This window comes from Onychostoma macrolepis, chromosome 21 (genome assembly GCF_012432095.1).
Source record: "Onychostoma macrolepis isolate SWU-2019 chromosome 21, ASM1243209v1, whole genome shotgun sequence".
Taxonomy (NCBI): domain Eukaryota; kingdom Metazoa; phylum Chordata; class Actinopteri; order Cypriniformes; family Cyprinidae; genus Onychostoma; species Onychostoma macrolepis.
Window position 1 is genome coordinate 3,641,174 of NC_081175.1, and position 23,003 is coordinate 3,664,176.

At 38.4% G+C, this 23,003-nt stretch overlaps 1 protein-coding gene across 1 annotated transcript in view; it reads right to left on the minus strand.

Moving 5' to 3' along the window:
- Positions 1–23,003, minus strand: part of gabra3 (gamma-aminobutyric acid type A receptor subunit alpha3) — a 212,813-nt gene that overhangs the window by 86,523 nt on the left and 103,287 nt on the right. The window contains exon 5 of the mRNA XM_058759002.1: positions 18,509–18,729. Within this exon, the coding sequence (XP_058614985.1) occupies positions 18,509–18,729 (221 nt within the window). The remainder of the gene's footprint in view (positions 1–18,508; positions 18,730–23,003) is intronic.

A 23,003-nucleotide genomic window follows, 5' to 3' on the forward strand; every position in this document is an offset into this window, starting at 1 on the left:
AAAAAACATTTAGCTAAAAAGTGCTGACTTGCAGGGTTGGCTGCAGGGCTTGTGTCTATTTTAGTGCTCACTGAAAGCACACATTTGTCTTGATAGTTGCTAAATATCTAGGTTACAACTATGTGAACATGTTTGTATAGCTGTCATGATCTGCATTGCTTTGTAACAAAAAAATACAACAGCACAGCAAGCAGGTATAAAACTGTTATCTGAATACAGAGAAGGAAATAGATATCACAGCTATCTGTGTATGTTTAAGAATCACTCTAGGTTAACGATAATTTATAAAAATCCTTGTTGTTACATTAAACATTAATTTAATCAACTTCAAATGTTACAATCAAATTAAATGTTTGAAAGTATATTTAAAATAAATATTAATTAGAAAAATGTTTAAAAATACTTCTGGCATGACAACAACATAGCATGCTAATGTACATGATGATATTAACATGTTTGGTCTTGGCAGAATTGTTCTGCTGAGACAAGTACCGAGACTTGCTACTGCCAATTCATCCACAGACATGCTGCTGTGTAGGAAATAGGAAATACTGCTGCTGCACATATGACATATGAAATAACCTCATTTAACATACATGAAATCACCCCATTGCAGATCTATACAGGTGGAGCTGTATGAAAGCATATGTGTAGCAAAATTCAATTTGAAATGTAATATGCAAAACGACAATGCAGTATGTAAAATGGCAATGTATTTCTGTATTTAAATTTACATTTTCCCATTCATATGTGCAACATTTAGTGCAAAATGAAAATGAAAATTCAATTATATAATTTAAATTTTCCATTTTCTACACTAGTTTTAATATGAAAATTTATAACATATTTTAAAGCTTTATAAGTTGCAAAATGAAAATGAAAATGTATTACCCAAATTGATTAGATATGTTTAAGATGTCCAAGCAAAAACTGTAGCAAAATTATAAATATATAAATAATTTAAATGCTGTTTTTCCAAAATGCATTTAGACTTAGGGGTAGGACACTTGGGATTGCATTTTCATCGTGATACCACATGATAATTGTAGCCAAATGCAATGAGTGTTATCAAAATTTTCATTAAATACCCCGCGATGAATATAGTTTAAGTCATTGTGGATTTGAAAATGCATTCCAAGCCGAGCACGCCCCCTTCCTGTCAATCATTACATCAAGGCGGGGCTCAGCAACAGGACGCACGATAGGTCAATATTCACCATTAACCAAACGCTTTTCACCTGCCTGAACTTCTCTCACTGTTTACACTCGGACTGATGCACATAAGCAAACATCATCGTGGGGTATTTAATGAAAATGCAACTGAAACGTCATATATGTAAGTGTCAATGCATTTAAGAAAAATAAAAGACATTTAAATCACCATTTTGCTACCCTTTTGCTGCACCTTTGGCTCAGAATGCATTTTGAAACTCTCATTGCATTTTGCTACAATTATCACGTGGTATCACGATGAAAATGCAATCCAAAGTGTCCTACCCCTAAGTCTAAATGCATTTAGGAAAACAGCATTTAAATGTTAATTTTGCTACAGTTTTTGCTTGGACATGTTAAACATATCTAATCAATTTGGGTAATACATTTTAATTTTAATTTTGCAACTTAAAATATGTTTTTAATTTGCATATTAAAACTAGTGTAGAAAATGGCGAATTTTCATTTTCATTTTGCACTAAATGTTGCACATATGTATGGGAAAATGTACATTTAAATACAGAAATACATTGCCATTTTACATATTACATTTCAAATTGAATTTTGCTACACACATGCTTCCATAGTGCTGGGAAGGGTGGAGGGATTATAAAGCGCATTGCAACTGCTAAAAGAAACACTAGCCAAGTATTTGAATGTTGAGCAGCAAGCTCATTGGCTGCTAATACGAAAAGAACCAATCAGCTATGCCACGTGAATAATGATGTCATTATGTCAGATTGAGTTAGAACATATCAGCCTGCACCACCTAGAGTTTCGTGACATAACTTTGCATTTTTAATCAAAACAGAATTTGAAAACTAGAATAATTTAGATTTTTCTAATATTCTTCTTATTTCCGTGATTTCGTCATGGAACGTACACTTGCCCACGGCGACCACGGCCTACAGCGACAAGACAGAGGATGACTTCCGGATTTAGATTGCGCAGATGATGTTGTGTTGTTTGGTAGAGAAGCGGGAAAAGCCGAATTCCGGATTAACTCATCCATGAGCAAGATCGTTCGTATAGGATATGTCCACACACATACTCCAGTACACATTGACCAACAGCCTCTTGATGAAGTTGATCAGTTTACTTATCTTGGTAGCGTTGTGATGGCGGATGGCGGCTCAGAACAAAACGTCATGAGACGACTGGGGAAGGTCACAGCAGTTATGCGCGACTATGGCCGATCTGCATGCCTAATACAATCGCCCTGGGAAAATCAGACTTTTAAATTGTATCATCATTTCCATGGCCATTTACATGAGTGAAACCTGGAAATTGTTGGAAAGCATCACCAAACATCTAAATGTCTTTCAACAACGTCTTCAGCAAATACTCTGGGTCTCAAATCGTGACCATATTAGCAACAAAGAAATACACAGTGGAACTGCTACTTGCCCTTCGGCCGATATCAATATAATTTTTCAGGCCATATTCTTCACCTACCATGTCGAGGACCCCACTCCATTGGAAGTGGAAGCAAGGATGCCCGAGACAAGCATGGTAGCGTTAATTCTTCGAAGACTTACGCACCATCGACCTATCATGGGACAAAGCTGAAGCCATTGCGATCGACCAAGTCCGCTGTAGACTGCTTGATGCACAAAGTGCCACATGGCACAGGCAGAACTAAGTATAATAAGTAAATAAAAAGATGAACAGAATATCAAATGGATTTTTCTTTGTGCACTGTTAATGTGTGTGTTGTTGTTTTTTTTTTTTTTACAGTGTGGTTTGAACACCATTAAAACACCAAAATAGTGTTGTTGGGTATTTTCTGAAGCCAGTAGTTGATGGCAATGGTGACCCTTCATAGTGTCAGGCATGGGTGACAAAATAATAGGTTTTGTTAACAACACTGACAACCACACAGTGCAAGAGCAAGCACACGGTATGCCCTCTATTCAGCCCAACACCCCTAGAAGCACATGAGACCCCAAGAGAAAAATTGTTAGTCTCCTAAAGCTTAATGGGACATCCATTCTTGCTCTTTTTGCTCCCAATCTGAACACACAGTACGGTGCCCCAGTGACTTTCCTCCCAATGCAGGGGGTCAGACGTCAGTATTGGCTCTCCGATGGCAGTCCGCCAACACTCTTCAAAGAGAGCGCCTGTTATAGCTCTGAATATGCAATTAAATCCTAACCTGAGCAGCTTGGTATTGAGTGCTGGGATGGAGCCAGCGTTGGGACTGAAGCTGTGAAGGAGAGGCTGGCTTCTTTCTGTGAACTCATCCGCCGGCTAATCCCAAGCTAACAAACTGCCGTGGCTGGATTCCCAGGCAAGATGTGAATGTCACTGTGAGGTCAGGGAGCGTTAACTCAACCACAGGGAGAAAAGTAGAATCTTCTCTTTCGTTCTGGGCAGGATCATATGGAATAGTGTGTTTTAAATGTCTCCCTGATGACATTGACTGTGAGGGCAGAAATATACTCTACATGAGTAGAGTATAAAATAAACTGAAGAAACGGATTAAATGGGCTGACCAAAAACAATCATCACAATAAGCAAAGCGATTAGCGCATGTCCTCCGGAATGTTGACTCTGCATTCAAGTCTGGCTTGTGTTATTTCCAGATTTCATTCTCCACTCTTCTGCCCATTATTTCTTGTCATTTCTAGCATGCCAGAAACCTACTGATAAGCTTATCCTCAAGCATGCTGATTCTATAAATAGTAAAACACCAGCAAATGTAGTTTATATGACTAGTGCAATAAATACAAGGGCCGGCATCTAAAGGGGATGACAAACCTTCACCTGGACTGTAAGTGCATTGACTCCTTAGTGTTAAAATTTGATTACAATAGTCTGATCAATAGTCTGATTTCCAAAGTCACATTTTGTTTGGTTGTCTGGTTAAGCATGTTCCCACACTATGTGCAGTTGAGTCAGCTGCGTCACCAAGACTGCATCCATCTATCTATCTATCTATCTATCTATCTGTCTGTCTGTCTGTCTGTCTGTCTGTCTATCCATCTATCTTCATGTTTTAGAGAGCTGGATAATTGGTCATAGTTGTTTGTCACTGGTAGCAGTTCAGACTGTTCTAATCCACCATAGTATTATGCGATGTAGTGAGCATGTGTTATAGTAAAGCAGGAACAATTAATTACTTTCCTCAAATCATTCCTGAACAAATTTTATGGACTATTTTTTTACAATACTTTAATGTTTCATTGAACACACAAAGTAGTATGGGTTTGGAACTGGATTAGGGTGAAGAAATGATGAGGGAATTTATATTTTTTGTGTGTACTATCCCATTAATCGGCTTCTGGTGTCAAAAATAATCAATAAACATATAAATACTTCAGCTGTAATTTTTAATAAATGTAAAGATTTGCAAGCTACAAGTTCATTAATAATGCGGTTTGCTACTGGGCGTTCATCTGACAAGAAAACATGGGTGGATCAAAAAGCGATCTGACATCAACCTCCCTCCATTCGGCAATGAATCCCTCCCCTCATTAATTTTCAGCATGGGCTTCAGTACATGAGTGCCACACTTCATCAAACACTCTAACCTCAGTCTCTCTTCACTGCTCCAACTATTCAAATGGGAACTTAAATTAATCGTCACTCATCCAATTTTGAATGGAGGTGGGGGTGACAGCGTATAGGGCACAGTAGATAATGTATTGCCAACCAGAAAAGCGGATGGGAGGACCGCCACCTGTATTTTCTCACCTTGTCAGTTTAGCTTGCACCTGTAATGGATGAAGCTCTTTCATGCAGATCTTACAGGCCCACAAGTCTGGTAATGCCGATGGCGCAGATACATTGGACAGATTTGCCTTTTGTGAAGCGTTCGCTGCAGTACTGAGGTATGTTTGTGTATGTGGTCTCCCTCCTTATCATCCCTTCACTTTGTTAAAGACACAGCAGAGATAACCTGCATTTTTTCCCCTGTACAATTAAATGGGTGAATCTCACAAAGAAATATTAGAACTGTACATATCAGCCATATGGGCATTACTTTGACACAGTCAAAAAGCTGTAAAGCTGCTTGAAAATTATATGTCTTGTGAAAAGCACTACACAAATAAAGGTGAAAAAGGGTCATCTTTCACCTGCCTGCGCTCAGGTTCGATTTAGATTATTTTGTTGCATTACTATTTTAAAAGTTAAATGTCCAGTGAGTGGCGCTAAAAGGTCAATGCTCTGTTGCGTTTGAAAATAATGTACAACCTACACTAAATCCTACCCTAAACCAACTGATAGTTTTAACAAAAGCAACTAAGACTGTAACACTACTAACCTGTATTATGATGTGGAGAGCACAAAAATAATATAGGAGAGACGCTCACTTTACCCAACAAAGGAAAAAGATATAAGTCACAGACACACAAAATCTGTATCAAATACCCAGTGTGTTATACAATTTGCTCAAATATACAGCAAACACAAAAATGATTGTGTGAGGAGTGTAAGGTAATGTAGATTGTCTTTGAGTCCCTGAACCCTATATACAAGATTTGAATCAGTCTCACTGGTAGCAGATCATGAGCGAACGTCCGAGAGCAGATCCAAAGAGTGATCCGAAACTGTTAAACTTCTCCTTGGTAAGTAATCTAATGTCCAGAAAAAATATCTGTACAAAAAAACTCCACAAGAGAGGTGGCCGTATAATCCAAGAACAGATTGGAAAGTATTCCACAAGCGCTTGAAACCCGGGGAAAAGAGCGGCGAACAGAGTGTGCTCCAACCTATATAGTAAAACGAACTTCCCTGTTATGATCACGTGGAAGTTCACGATGCCAGGTAACGCGTGAAATCTCGCGAGACTGAGCTCATCCGGGGCAAATACACACACGTTAAGTGGCAACAATACAGATATCGGGGTGATAACAAGATCAAACGATCAACAATACATTAGTGTTAATCAACAACAGAATACGTAAATCACCCCTTATGTGGCATTGCTACATAAATCCCCTCCCCTAGCCATCGACATCGGAGGAGAGTGACCATACCAGCATTTCAGGTTCACCACATTAACATTTTCTGTTTTAGGTGGGTTGCCCCATCGAATGGTGTAATTTATTTGGCCCTATTCTTTTTATTACTTCTGCTGGTCCCTCCCACTTGGGCGCTAGCTTGGCAGAGTACTTATCTGAGGCCGACGAGAGAGGATGAGTCCTCATCCAGACAAGATCACCCGGCTGAAATTGCGCATCCTTCCTCCGGTAATTATAATATCTTGTTTGTCTGACCTTTTGCACATCCACTCTACGTTTTACCTACTCTGCCATCCTGGTTTGTCTTTCGACGAGATTATAGGCTGTTTGATCTGGTGTGGGGGGTTAGTGAATTAATCTTTCCAGGGGTCCCTGAAGTTGGCGGCCAAGTATTCATTTTAGAGGTAAACTGCGAACCCCTGTCCGACACAATATACTTTGGAATGCCCCATCGGGTGAACATTTCCTCTCTAAGTATCCTCACGATTTTTGGTGTCTTACTGTCACGTAGGGGGAACAATTCTAGAACAATTCTTCAATTTAGAGTAGTAATCTACTATGACCAGCAGGTAAGTGTTTCTTTTCTCGCTGCATGGGAAAGGTCCCATAAGGTCCACCCCCATTATCTGAGATGGTTCTGAGACTTGCATTGTCTGTAAAAGTCCGCTAGGTTTTAAATTGTCGCATTTGTATTTTTGACAGATTTCACATCCCTTGATGTAACTCCAGACATCAGCACACACTGTCAGCGACCAAGCCACTTCTAACAGTCTCAGCAATGTTTTTAGTCTGCCCAGATTTCCACCTAGTGGGTTGTCGTGGAAGTAGTGCTGAAATCCAGGTATCAGGGTTTGTGGGACCACCACATGGAATTTGTTCCCATTTTTCATTGGAACCTGTAGATATAACACCCCCTGATATTCTTTGAAGGTAATCTGCTGGTCTTTTACTTTCCTGGTTTTATGTTTTGCTTTCAGATGACTGACCGTTTTGTCGCTGTTTTGAGCTTGTGCTATTTCAGCAAGTGAGTGGGGAATGTCTGAAGAATGTTTAGCTGGTGTAATTGCCAGACAAGGTGCTGCTTCTTCCTTTACAGACCCTGGAGCTCTAGACAGCGCGTCAGGTCCTTGGTTAAGGCAGCCCTTCCTATGGTGGACTTGAAAGTCAAACTGCTGCAGTCAAAGGGTCCAACGGGTCAGAAGAGCTGGTCTTGGGGCTGTTAAATACCCAAGCTAAGGCAGCATGGTCGGTATACACGTCAAATTGTCTCCCCTCCAGATAATGTTTCCATTTTTCCACCGCCCAGACCACAGCTAAACATTCATTCATGAGTAATTAAGCTCCGCTCTGTGTAAAGTTCGAGATGCATAAGCTATTACTCTCTCCCCCTCAGATGTCTGCTGGCAGAGAATGGCCCCCAAACCCACATCACTGGCATCGGTATGGACCTGGAACGGCTGATTGAGGTCAGGTTGGATTAAGACAGGTGGACTGTGCAGTGAAAATTATATCGTCAATGTAAAGCAAAACTGTGCCTTAAGTTCTGGCAAAACCTTCTCCATCAGCCTCTGAAACATGGCCCCTGAATCCTGAGCCCAAAAAGCATAGACCGGAATTAATATAGCCCCTTGGTGGTAATAAAGGCGGTCTTGTCTTTGCTGCTCGCCTCCATCTTCACCTGCCAATAACCTGACTGGAGATCTAGGGTGCTGAACCAGGCGGCTCCTTCCATAGACTCCAAGATGTCATGTACAAGAGGCATGGGGTAAGCGTCTTCTTTAGTCGCTTTAGTTTTCAATAGTCTACACAAATTCTGTAGAAACCAGCACAACCGGTGATGCCCAAGGGGAACAAAAGGGCTCGATGATGTGGTCCTTCAGCATTTTGTCCACGTGTTCTTCAATAATCTTCTTCTTGAAGGGGGAAACACGGTAAGCTCAAGATTTAATGGGCATTTCATCTGACAAAATAATTCTGTGTTTTTCCACATCAGTTTTCCCTAGGACGTTGGAGGTAGCATATGACCAAGCAGACATCCGTTTCTGCAGCTCCTCTTGATTGTCTGAATCCCAGACCAGATCGTCATGAGGCTTAGGGAAAGGAGTGGTGTCTTCCAGTTCGGAGGTAAAGCAAAGTAGAAGCTTACTGTAGCATTGTGGAGTCTGGTTTCACCAGCAGACATGCTTGTTTGCCCCGGAGTCATATGGTTGCTGGAGAAAGGGTAGTACATGCGACCTCCTTCTGCCTCCAGGCCATATCTGTTCTGAGTGAGCTCTAAAATAGCTCCAGCAGCCCTCAAAAAGTCCAGGCCGTCCAAAAGCGGAAATGCTAAGTGAGCATCTTTCATTATGAAGGTATTTAACTTGCATACCTTCTTGTGCCACTTATAACTAATTTACTTCTGGTCTATAGCTTGGTGAACTTTTCCATCTGCCATGATGAACTTTTGGGGAGGGTTAGATATTCTTATTGTGGCTTCACCTCCTAACTGTCTCCACACAGACTCCTGCATTAGTGTGAAGGTTCTTCTTGTGTCGACCACCGCCTCCATCTCTCTGCCTTGCACCACTACCGGAATCAACAGAAGGGATATCGCTGCATGTTGTTGAGTTATAGATAATCCAGCCAGGTGTTTGGTGGTATTCATTTCAGGTGTTTACTTATCCGCCGTTGCATTGTGACTGCCAACCTTCTGCCAATAATCTTTTGCCCCCATACAGTCCTTCTCCACCATTGAACCCACTTTCACCAACTGTTCCACTGTTCTTACCATCCCTCTTAGGCAGCTTGCCACCCTGGGGTTGATATTATTGGGGATGCGACTCATCATCTCATCCTCGGAAATATCAGGTTTCCACTTGAGGCAGAGGGTCCGATAGTCTTAGGCAAAGTCTCTCAGGCGCTGTTTTGGCTGCTGTACCATCGACCTCAACTTGTCTTCGACCTCAGTGAGGTAATCCTCTGGTAAAAAAGCAGCCATAAATGCCTTCTTGAAAGACCGCCAATCAGTTATCTTCCTCTTTTCAGCCTACCACCAGCTCAGAGCGGGACCCCGCAACACTGTGCTAAGGATTCCCATGAGCTCCACACTGGGCAGTGGCCTGATTTCCAGGTAGTTCTCACACTGTTCGATGAACGTGAGCACATCCGCCATCTCACACGCATCTCCAAAGGTAGGAAATTCCAGTCAGATGGGAGGCTGCGCACAGAAGGAAGTAGCGCTTTGAACAGCTGGAGGATTGAGCACAGTGGTTAGTGGATTGTAGATCCGGGAGGCATTATACGTAACGTTAGTGGGTTTATTTGGCAGCACTTTAGTCCTGGCAGCAGGAATTGGGGCTCTAGGGGCAGTAAATGAAGAAAACGAAGTAGCTGGAGTATATGATTGAATGTGGGACAATGAAGGGGTACTTGTGTAATGCATTTTTTTCAACTGACTCTCCCATTTTGCTTCTCTCCTCAGGAAACAATCTGTCACAGCCTTCTCCAGCTTCTCCAGACTTTTCTGGAAGTATTCCTCCAACTCTGCCAAGCCAGCGTCCACTGCCTGCCTGAAATTGGCCTCTCGACTTACGGAGCTTTCAACTGATTGCTTAAAATCATGTTCCCCAGCCTGTACCTTTGTGCTAAGGGCCAATAAATCCACCTTTAGTTTATCAATGTCTACTTGCATTGCTTGGATAACATTAGCATTTATCAAACAGCTAGTTGCTTCAACATCATCATCATAATCATCAGTTTTATCCTCAGTATCAGAAATATAAAATATGAGCTACCTAACAAGTTTACATTGTTAAAAAAATCATACATATGGAGCTGGTTATGTTATGTAAATGTCAAAATGTATTTGTCTATAAATAATCCACTATGGTCAAAGTGTTTTGAGGTGACATCATTGTATTGTGAAAAGAAAATCCATCCTTATTAATTAAAATTATGACCCTATAATTATAAATTGTGTCAAAAGGATAAAGGTTGGTTGACTGCTACTAGGGTTGCTGGGCCCCCTGGACAGTTTATTGACTCGGGCTGAAATTGCGTTCCAGGCCGTTTCATCAGAACACTCTGGATCAAGGCCACTAGAATGTTAGCTAGAAACTCCAGTTAATTAAATGAATAAGTATTTCTGTGCAGTGCAATGCAATGTTTTTGGATTGAAAACCATAATTAAATGCAGGATTAAATGCAAAAATGTGATAAATGATAATGATAACCACAGCAATGTGGATGGAGAAAACAAAATCCAGTACTGTATGCCTGAATACATCTGTGCAGTTCTTGGAGTGTAAATGCAAACTAATGGACCTGCCACCTGTTCTATGTAATATATAAGACGTTTCTTTGTTTTTGCACAACATTTTGTAATAAGACTGCACTTTTAACATTATTATGTGTCATTTTATATTTCATGTTTTTATAAAGTAAATATGAATTACTTATTATTACATTGCTTTATTTTCATAACTATAGTGTCACAGTGTTCTACAAACCGGGCTTCTATTTCTTTTTTGTTGACAAATATACCATTTTTATTTGTTTTTATTTTTAAGTGAGTTACGACCTGGCCATATTTTGACAGTTTTATTCACCCATTCAAGCTGTGTTCATAAAATGAGCTGAGCAGGATGACTTAGTCTGTTTTAATTCAATATTGCTGCCGCAGGTTCAGAACAGACAGCATAGACAATGAATGAGCAACCTCAAGACGTCATTCAGTCAATGTATAACCTTGCATTGCCATTCCAAGCAGTTCAATGGCATGCTAGAGGTTGGCACATCATCACAAGAGCAATGCTGGCCCTAGATTTAATGAGATTGTGTCACACTATCTGTCTCAGAAAACAAAACAACAATCAAACTGCTTGTTATTTTTTTGTCCTGGCATTTTGATTTTCTTGCCACATATTTCCTGTTTCCTGTCCAAGAGAAGAGCACTGATTGAGCCACTGATATCACATAGACTGTTTTACCAATGTCCTTACTACGTTTCTGGGTCTGAAAACATTTCAGTTGTGTTGCTGTCTGTTGTGAGAGCTCTCAGATGTCATCAAAAATATCTTAATTTGTGTTCCGAAGATGAACAAAGGTCTTACGGGTTTGGAACGGCACGAGAGCGAGTAATCAGAATTTTAATTTTTGGGTGAACTAACCCTTTAAAAGATGACACCAGACTGCAATGTGTTAACAGGATTCCAAATGATTCGAAGCCACGGAGCTCACTGGGTGGGAAGGAAGGTTATGCAGTTTCGGTACAAATTTAACAGTTTAATATGTATTTGATTCTCATTCACCATGCTCCACAGTAGTTTATGATCACTTAAACAGAATGCTCTGGGCCAAAACAGCTGCAAAACCCCCATGTTTCAATTAACAACTCATTTATGGAATTAAAAGATTAAAGAGCACTGCTGGCATTCTGTGTTTCTAACTCTAAAGCAAACAGACATGCAACATTCCATTATCCCTCCAGGACACTGGAACAGTCACAGTAGTAATATATGCTTTCCAAAGCCAGAGGAAAAGTATTTGATTTAAAGTGGTGGAAAGCTTTTTCAGCAGAAGTGAGATTTGTTTATTTTGCATGTAGAAGTCATTGGAGTAAATTTAAACAGTCGAACCACTGTAGCACATGGCATTTCAGTGTGAAAACCTGCATCATCTACAATCTAGTGCGAAACATTTTTTTTTATTTTTTTTTCTCAGTGCAAACCTACCTTTTTATGCATATTAGGTTCATTACAGATTATGCCTTACTACAAAAAAAGAAAAGAAAAAAAAAAAAACTGGCCAATTAACCTTAAGAGAGTAAGAGGTGAAAATAATTTTAAGAAAAAAATCTTAAGACTACATATTCTATTAATCATGGCATCAGTAATTTAAAGAAGACAAATTATATAATTCCATGCTGTACCATTACTTTTTCCACCCCATTTTCCACTGCCACTGTACCTTTAAAACTTTTATAAATAACTTCTATTATGATTGGCTAACCACTTAGCAGGGACACTATTCATTTTGCATGCAAAGTTGTTGGATATTGTATGGGCACTGACATACAGTATGCAGCCATATGCCAATTATAAGTATGTTGACTTCAGTTACATTTATGCAGATTAATTTACAATTGTGAATGTTACATTCTACATTACAATACAACTCACTTCATTACAATACAAACCCCAATCCTAATCCTATTCATATAACAAGTACATGTAGTTAATTAATATTACACTACGGGGCCGTTGAATGCTTGAATCTGATTGGCCGACGAATGTTCTAAGGTGTGCAATTATTTTCAGGGAAACGCACGGCGAACGTAGTTCCAGGCAGCTCTTGACCGCATTACATGACCATATCACTTCGCCAAATGATTTCTGTTATTTCAAAGGTCTTACAACAGCAAAATAACCAAAACCCACAACGACACTGGCCAAACAAATAAATATAGTAAATAAAAGGATAAAAACGACAGATCATGTCCATGTTTTTGCCACAAAATTATGCTTTATTATTTACGGAAAGCACATATTCTATCTCTCCCGCTCTCTCTCACTCACAGACCGCACATACATAACAGTTACAGTTTGCACACACACTAACATACATCGCGCTAATGTTGTTAACGCTACTCTGACGATTTTAGCAGTAAACAACTTAAAAACTACATGACTTCTCACAAGCGAGGTAACAACATCGGCACTGTTCGTGAACAAAAGGAACTAAGTTTCACTATAACTAGAGATTGCTGCCGAACACTATTGAGAGACGCACAGAGGTAATTCTCTCTCTCTCTCTCTCTCTCTCTCTCTCTCATAACTTACTTATTAACTGTATTAACTGCATTAATCTGTTATCAATGGCTCAAGCCTCCGTTACTAGGTTTAAAATGATGTTTTGGAATTAGCAACGGAGGCGTTAGATGAGATGCGGAAGAAATAATCCTACTCACAATAGCGATTTGAGTAGAAATACCGGACGAATGCCTTGAAATATATCATCTGATCGATGTCTTGAGGTGTGACAACCGTAGTATAAGCGGAATAATTGACTTCGGTCCGTTGAATTATTAGAAAAAACTTTCTAATAATCCAACGGCCCGTCGTCAATTATTCCTTACTTACTCAGCACTTACATGTATAATTACACGGTAACAAGGACACCTTAAAATAAAGTGTAACCATAAAATCCTGTTTGATGTTGCCATTGTAGTTAAAACTGTTAAAACTTGTCTTTTTTATAGCAACACTATTGTAGGGAATATTTGCTCTTTATAAACTTTACTTTATACAGTAAATGTTGATCTGGTTATCACATTACTCTGTGTGTGGGTTGCTCCCTATGCTTATATATTTGGAGTCAGCTCTGCACCATCTAACTTACTGAATACAGATCAGCACTGAATGTTTAGAAATCATTCATACAGCTTTGCCCTAGACCCAGTTCATCATGCCATATAATAGCACATCTACTGTGTGGCAGAAAAGCTGTTGTGTTAGCATTTATTGTGACATGCTTTAATACAAGGTTAAATGAACAGAATACTTGATTTCACTATTGTCATTTTGATTTCATGGTCCTTTCTCACCTTGGCCAACTGAAACATGTGTCTATATGTGCATGTAGTCACATAAAATGTCCATCTTTATTTGACCCTCTAACTCTTGCACTCTCTATTCTAATTATATTCTTAAAAAAAAAAAAAAAAAAAAACTTGTCCCTTTTTGACTTGCACTCTATTTATTTACTGCTTGTTTTCTTTTTTTCTTAAAAAAAAAATAATAAAAACTAACACTAGCTTTTCTAATCTTTTTGTATTCTATTTGCTTTCTTTTTATTTATTATACAGTTAACGTAAGCAAAAAAGGCACTGGACACTAGCTTGCTCTATTCTTTTTCTATTCTATCTGTTTTCTTTTTATTTATTATATAATTTTATATAAGAAAAAACCTTGCTACATGTACTGCGTTAAGATAACAGCGACTTGTTATAGCACTTGCATATCATTGCTCTTTTGTTGATTTTGATTGCTTCCATTGTCCTCATTTGTAAGTTGCTTTGGATAAAAGTGTACAACATACATAATGCCTTTGCAAGGGCTTTGCAACACCCAACACCCTTGCAACCACCCACAACACCCTAGAACCGTGGCAGAAACCTCTACATTAGAAAGAACCACTTAAATTTTATTTGGACAATGCAAAAATCTATTGTATTTCTATTAGTGCTGTCAAATGATTAATCGCATCCAAAATAAAAGTTTTTATTTGCATAATATGTGTGTGTTTATTTATGTATATATTGTCACGGTCTCTATGCTGTGCACACACAATATACATACGACGAAGAAGATTGAAGAGAATAATCCATTTAATATAATGTCAAGAAGGAGTCCAACACACACAGGGTAACATAAGCAATAACCGACAAACTAGAACTCAATGGACAGCAACTAATATAGGGCAGATAACGAGGGGCAGACAGGTGAACACAATGAAGGTGATTAACTAATAATTAGACAATGGCAGAAACTAGGTCACACAGAGCACATGGGGAGCAAAACACACACAAGACAGTCCAGGGGCCTGTACCATGAAGCCGGATTAGCTGGCTAGCCAGGTAAGTTTCAGTTTAGTTTGCACCAATCCTGGGTTTTAGGTACCATGAAAGTGGCTTGGCTTTTAGCTGCGTTCATTACCACAGTAACTTACACTGCCCAGCTAACCTGCTCCGGGGCAGGTTATGTTCTGAGTTAGAGATCGCAAACTGAAATTGGACCAATCGGATGTGAGCAAAGTGACACACGTCTGACACAAACAAAAGTCTCTCTTCCTACAAATTAAAGGTTACTATGAAGTACCTTAAAAAAAAAACAACAATAACAAAATTGTCTGGCTTCATATGATAATTACAATTTACATATGATTTATATAATTTTAATATGATTTATATTATTATTACTCCATTACACAAGCACTTTTAGTTTAACAATTATTATAAAGCATTTATTTTAAATGAATATTAATATATACAGATCATATGTAATATAAATAAGTGGTAGAATCAATAGATAACACTTTAAAAATGGTTACATGTGACCTTACATGTTTGAGTCTCTATCGTTATATATTATCAACTATATAAACTAACTTTACAAGTTTCACTTGTGACTGCACTGATAGAGCAAGATAATTTCCTTTATTTGTCCTCTTTCATGGACAAGTAATTCAGTGGAAATGCGTTTAAATTCCTCATATTCTTTAATCTCTTAACCTTTAACAAAAGAGTTTTGTATCTCGCTGACTCTCTCGCGAGAAGTGAATCACACTTGATCTGTGTTGTGATTGGCTGTTCACCACTGATGTCACAAATTCATGTGCACGTGCTCCATTAACTCAGGATCAAGCCTGAGTTGACAGAGAAAGTTGATGATCAGCTTCATGGTACCAACAAAGCCAGATTGGAGTGGTTTGCATTTGTCAAGTCAAAACGTATCCTATAACTCTGAATTTGTTCATCTGCCATCATGGTACAGGCCCCAGGGACGTGACATATATAAATAAACACACATACAGTATATATTTTGAAAATATTTACATGTCTATATTTATATACATATAATTTATATTATAAATAAATATTTAATATATAAATATACATTTTTCTGAAATATATACATGCATGTGTGTGTATTTATATATACATAATAAATACACACAGTACACACACATATTATGTAAACAAAAACTTTTATTTTGGCACTATATAACAGCACTAATTTCTATATGTTTTAAATAATTAAACAAAGAATGCTTAAGTCACTGAGATTCTCTTTTCCACATTTTCTACAGCATGACCTTGAACGACTCCTCTTTAATGCATGAAAACACATTGTAGACTGTGTAAAAAAGAAAGGGTTGACACTGACTTCACTTGAAAAGAGTACCATGACAAAGAGCCCAAAACAGACTTGCTGCTGTAAGAAGGCAATAAACCATGATTAATAATTTAGCTTTTCTTTCTTTTCTCATAGCTCAACACAAAGACACAAATGAGGCTTTACAATGTGCTACACTAAACACGACAAGATATGACATTTTAAAAGCTGCATCAAAAAACTTCCATTTTTCAAACTATAACATTAGCAAGAGCTACACATTGTACATAGTGAGATGTTATGATAACGTGTTAAGGAGCAAGGATGTCATATTTTTTCATACAAAATGGAGATAAAGCGGAAAGGCTGGAAGTCCTTTATGTTATTTTGACTCAAAAGGCCTTAAACAGAGCTTTTCTGTAGCTCAACCAGTCACAAATGGAGCATGCAACGGCATGGTCAGGGATTTGATTCCCAGGGAACACATGCACTAACAGAATCTATGAACCTTGAATGCAATGTAAGTTGCTTTAGATAAAAGTGTCTGCCAAATGCATTAATGTAAATGTGTATGGTTTATTTGGCGATGTCTCTCACTCTTTTTTAGAATTTCTTAAGGGCTAATTCCCAAACCAAATAACATAAAAGTTTGGGAGATAATTTACTGAATGCAGAAAAGAGCAAATACAGAAAATGTACAATAATTGGCTGGGACATTTACATGCTACATTCACTTGCAAAAGATAATCAGAGAAAATTAGGATCCCTTAAGATCAAACCAAATACTTTTTTCTTTTTATAAATTAGCCTCTGTGAAATTCTGAAAAAGCGTGACAGACATCGCCAAATAAACCATACACTTATACAATGCAATTATGTCCTTGCCCATAATGGTCCGGAAACATCAGCGTTCTTGTCCCTAGGAGCTCTAGTTAACAACTTTTTTGCAACACGCTATCCCCGCGGGCAAACACAATGAGAGTGACAAGCCTTCATTAAAGCATCCAAATTCAAATGTTATTCTTAGCCTGGGGAGCACTGAAGCCATATTAAATGAATTCATATGAGACAGGGCCTAGAAGAGAATGGAGCAGCATTGCCCTTCCATATCTAGTGCGCCACCACACAGGGTCTATTTCATGTGCCACCTTCATTATCACCATAATCCCTGTGGACAAGCACTATTATGAACGGGAAAACGCTTAGATTTGCAGTTCTGATTAAAGCTTACGTATCGTGTAATTCAAATGCTTGACAGACTGGAGAGATGGTGAATAAGTGACTAAATTCATGTTTGCTGAGATTTAACACCTTATGAGTAAAAAAAGAGGCGCTAATAGAAAAAAGTGTATTAACTTGTGACGAGAAAATCTTTAAATCAGCAGAAAGCACCGCTTTTGACACACTTCTGTATCTTGCATGGTTAAAATTGCAATGTATCCAGACTATTGCATATGATGAATTACCAAGTGTTACTGCACTACGTTATTGGCTCCCCAGCAAGTGCTGTCTCTTACATCAGGGTAAAAAGATTTCATGAATATTTTTAAGCTACGTACATATTGCAAATGTGAAATTCATGTATGTTTAAACTCTGAACTCAGCAGAGTCAGCAAGAACTTCTCTGTTTTAATCAATTGCATGCAGTTTCGTAGGGCACAGATCAACATCTAGCATAGATCTGGGAATCTTTTCAAGCATATAGCAGTTTCTCACAACCATTTCTGCAGCGCTTCAAGAATCTCCATTCCTCATACTTTCGAGAAAAAGCTTTTTCTTTTTATGTTATGGGAAACCTCAAGGTTATGGTGGTCAGATAAATTAGCGGTAATACGATGATGTAGTACCTTTTTCCTGTAGGTTGATGGCCATTTATTACATTCAGGATGAGGCTAAAGATTTGAAAAGATAAAACCCATCCTAGCTCGGAGATACAGATGACCAATCTCTCATAGTGACTGTGCACGAGCAGCCCAGGTGCTGTGTCAAAATGGCTGGTGGAATTGGCCTACTCTGTCTATGGCAGCTGAACACATTGCTCTGGACAGCTCCTGGCCAAGCTAGTCACAATTCAATTCCCTGACTCATTCATCAAGCACTTGGGGTGTTTGGGTCACAGGCTGGGCCAGCTCCCCATCGTCCCATTCATCCGGAGTCCGCCAATGATAAGGAGGCATTAGTCTGCCTCTGCCAGTTCATCTGAAAGGACTGGATAAATCAGGCAGAATTTGTTTTCAGTTTGACAACCTCACCCTGAAGCATAGATTCAAGAAGCCAGATAGGAGAATACTTGCATAGTGCACAAGTTCAACATTTGGTTGCGTAGTTTGCAGGTGAATGGTGTGACAAAACTAGATCGCTAGCTTGCATCATAAACTGGAAGCAGAAACTGTGCAAAACATTAAATGAAGTTGCTCAACATGCATCAAGGCCATAGAGACTACCAAGTCATACCTCATTGTGTAGAGAAGAGTTCCGTTGTCTACCAGCCGCAGGAGTTTATTGGGTGTAGTCATATTGTGGGCTACTGATTTCTTGCCATTGTGGAAGAAAGTATCCGGAGTCCAGATCTTGCTGGCGAGCAAGTTGTTAAGTGGAAGAACCTGCATAGGCCCATCAAATTTCAGCCTCTCATCCCGCCAACTTTGCCGAAAGAACACATCAATCGTGTATTCCTGAAGGAGAAAAAAAATTAGTCAAGACTTTCTGACAGCCCTTTTTAAACTTCACTTAACCCCCATGTTTCCCCATTCCTCTGATCTGTCCTCTTAGAGAGAAAGCCTGTGCTGGCATGTGAAGCTTTTCTTCAATCTCGGCAAATGACTCTAAAACGGGAAAAAGATTCAAACTTTTTCCTTAGACTTCAAATTTAACAGATTTTCCTGTTCGCTTGGCCTTGATTGGTCGAGATGCTTTTCTCAGTTGTACACTTCAATAATTCATTGCACTTTAAGGAGAGATGCAGCCTTGTTGGTGTGAGATCCTTAAGGCTCCTCAAAAGTTCAAACTCGAATGATTGCATTTTCACAGCTGTCGCTGGAGGGATAAAACAAGCTTTTTCCAAGAGTTATCTCTCTGACCATATTGCTAACATGGAACAGGGGACACTGTCCTCGGCGAGCCTCCGCTGAGCTGGGAATAGGAATCGTCTCAAATCCACAGCGTCTTCTCCAGTGATGAGTATCGCTCATGTTTTAAGACTTCCATTATTGATGAGGCAATCCTCTGCAGGTTCTCTATGGGAACAAACATCAAAAGAAATCTTATCTGCTTACATTTAATAAGTCATCCAATGCCATGAATAAAAATAGTGGCAAAAAGTTCTTTGGGAGTTAAAAATGAACGCTGAAATCTTCAGAACGCCACATTAATCATTGAGTGGGATCTGTAACTGAATCTTGTAACTGAGTATGTGACAGCAAACAATTACAGGACATGTCTCTTTTTTTGTTTTATGCTCTGCATTACAACCGAGAACTATAAGCTTTTTGTCACGCTTCACAAGGTCCAATTTGCTGGAAAGATATTTGGGAAGCAACAGACGGAAATCTATGTTGCTCAGTCAATCAGAAATGTCAAGAAGCTCTTGCACAAAGGGAGAAAACAAGTCAGATAAAACCACTCATTACAAATGCCTTCCAGCCTTCAGCAGAAGGTTTTGCCACGATGGCAGGAAATCATATTGGCTGCAGCTCAGTGAATGACGGGTTGAGTTTTCAGCATTAAAGCGTGTATGCTTGTCATGTGCATCATTTATTTAGTAAGCTCCAGTCTTCAATCTGAAGTTGTTTCAGATTAAAATTCTGCGGGTACTTCAGTTCCCAAGAAGTCATCTGTATACCATCAGAAGTGAAAGCTGACACCAAATGACATCTACATCAGAAAGCAGAGGAATGAGTTCAAGCAGGGTTTTCACAATCAAATTCAATGCTTACAAAACCTGAGGAAATAAAATGAACACCATTTAAAGCCAGAATAAACTCACACAATCTCAAAATGCATCATGTATCACAGATTGTTTTTCGTCACTACGAAAGGCTGGGACACATATTCAACAAGGCCTTGGAACTTAACGCTGCTTATCAGCAAAACAGGGAGTGGAGCTGGAGCGGACTGATTACAGAATGCTTTGAGCCAGGAGGGGAAATTACTGTTGCTTCACTCCACTACACTCACACATACTGTACTTCGCTCAGAGTCCCTTTAACTCAGTAGAGTAAATCTAGCTTAATTGTTTTCTGTCTTTCCATCCTCAAATTTAAGAACTCTTCAAATGGTTAATATAATTAAAGATTTTTTAAATACTATTTAATATATTTAAGACATTTTACTTCTTTATTAATGCATTTTAAAATGTTTAATACTGTTTAAGGAAGAAGAAGTGTTTGTAGCCTAGAAATTTATTACAATATATTTGGTCAGGGGTGTGTTATTATTTATTTATATTTGTATGGTAAAAAAAGTTGTTTCTATTTTGAAGTGAAAAGTTAGCCACTAACCCACACAGTAAAAAAGAAAAAAAGAAAAGAAAAAGGATGCTATCATAATCATAATTTTAACTGTAAACGATATAAAAATGCTACCTGTTAATCAGGGATGCACCGATACCACACAGCATGCCATAAGTGTCATATTCAGACAAAGAAACACCACAATAGAACAACAACAGCAGAATGGAGTTATTAGAGATTAAGGATGTCTACACAGTAGATGTATGCAATGAATAACGTTAAACATTCGGTATTAATGCTTATATAGCTGATGTGCGCGAGCTTGTTGAGTGAATATCCCTTTCTCACAGACATCACTGGAAAGTGTGTAGCTCGGTCGGATATGTCAAAAACAAGTAAGTAAAACAATGCACAAGTTACTTAACGGTAGGGAGGGAGGGAGAGAGAGAGAGAGATAGTGCGCGCACACTTCTGTTGTGTGATCTTTATTGATGTTCGCTCACATAGCACGTATCATTTGAATTAAAACTAAAGCGTAAATATAAGACAATTTATAGGGACATTCACTGTAAACATAATTTATTTTCAACCTTAAGCATACACGACTTTCTGACGAAAGTGAAACTGGCAGCCTGTGTGAAATGCGCTTGTCCCCCTCACCAATACTTGCGCGTGTTGCGCGTTTTGCTTGCTTCATGATTGTTTCTGCATTATATGAGTGGTTTCAGGAATATAAATCGCAGCATGTTTCAGATGGGAAAAAAAACACACAAAAAAAAACGCTACAGAGTTAGGAGATTTATAACGAGTGGTTCCCTGCATTATTACAGCAAAACGCATGATTACAGTACTAAGCCACTGCAATGGAGCAGCTCTAATGCTATTAAATTAAAGATGATGTACCACAGAGCAAAAAAATGAACAGTGAAAGTAACAAAAACTTGTAAATTACATTTTAATGTGCATAATTAAGTGTGAAAATAACCGAAGCATATACAGTCAAACCAAAAATTATTCAGAGACCAAATATAATTTTTGCTATTTTTTACTAGTGGGTGCAGTATACTGTAGTTAATTTATGTAAGTGAGGATAGCAAAATAAAGAAAACTGTGACATATTGTTCCCAAAAATTCTTCATACAGTGGACTACCAATAAAATTGATACAAATCTGGAACCAAAAATTATTCAGACCGAGTCTGGGAAAAAATTTAAGTTCAGGTTTGCATGCACCTGGTTGACAGGCATGCCTAGGAGACTACCGACTGTCATTAAGGCTAAGAGTGGCCCGACAAAGTATTGATAGTTGTGTAAATATTGTCATACTAACAGCTGTCTGAATAATTTTGGTTGATTGTAATCCATTACATACCTTTCTATGAAAGTTATCTGACATTCTCAAGCTGAATTTGTTCTGACACAGTTTAACCCTGAGTTCTTGTCATATTTTATAACCATAAACTATAGCGAATAACTGTGATAATGTGAGAAATGTTGAAGGTGTCTGAATACATTTTGGTTTGACTGTATCTATTTGATAAATGAATATGACCAATTAACATTATAGATACTCTTGGTTTCTGTACCCAATATTTAAAAAAATTACAAATGCAATGAAAATATTGGTATTGGTACTCGGTATCGGCAAGTACCAAAAATAAAAGTATCGGTATCGGGCGAGTACTGGAAAAAGTGGTATCGGTGCATCCCTACTGTTAATTCCCTTTTTACTGTAGGCTATATGGTGAAAATATGTAGGGGTGGGAATCTTTAGGCAGATCACAATCCGACTGAATTCAGATGTTTCGTCCTGTCGTTAAGAAATAAGTGTGTTTACATTAATTTCAAATAATAAAAGCATTTTGATATGCAAGTGCATTTATCCACTTACAAAGAGTTATACACAGCTGCAGCCGTGACTGAACATAAAAAATGAACCCACACAAAACACACATGAGCGTTTGAAAACAGCCATCTGTCAATAAATGAGTTCCATGATTTGAATTTAAATTTTCAAAATCGATTCAGAATTGTAGAAGAGAAAATTATGATGAACCTGCAGTACAGTATCTAATGGGGCATTTAATGCAAAGTTTACAGTAATGCAAACTGTAAAATTTACAGGTTGTTCTGTAAATTTGTTTACATTTTTAAGTGTATTTATTTACTTAATTACGTAATTACTTACTTACTTATCAATTCCCCAGAATTATTCTGGCAACCACAACTGGCAGTTTTATTTTTTTTAAAGAAAAATTTTTAAAAAGTGCATGACATATGATGACCCCCTTCAGAGTACATGCCAATTGAGTGGAATCATAAAGTAGTGTGTAGTGCAGTGTAGTGTAATGCGGTGCAGTGTAGTGTGTGTGTGTTTGTGTGTATGTAAGTAAATATTCAGGGGAAAAAATGCCTGGTAAGCCTGGTAAGTGATATCTGCATAATACTGCATACAAGGTTATCCATGAAAGACAATCATGAACGAAACAAAAAACAAAT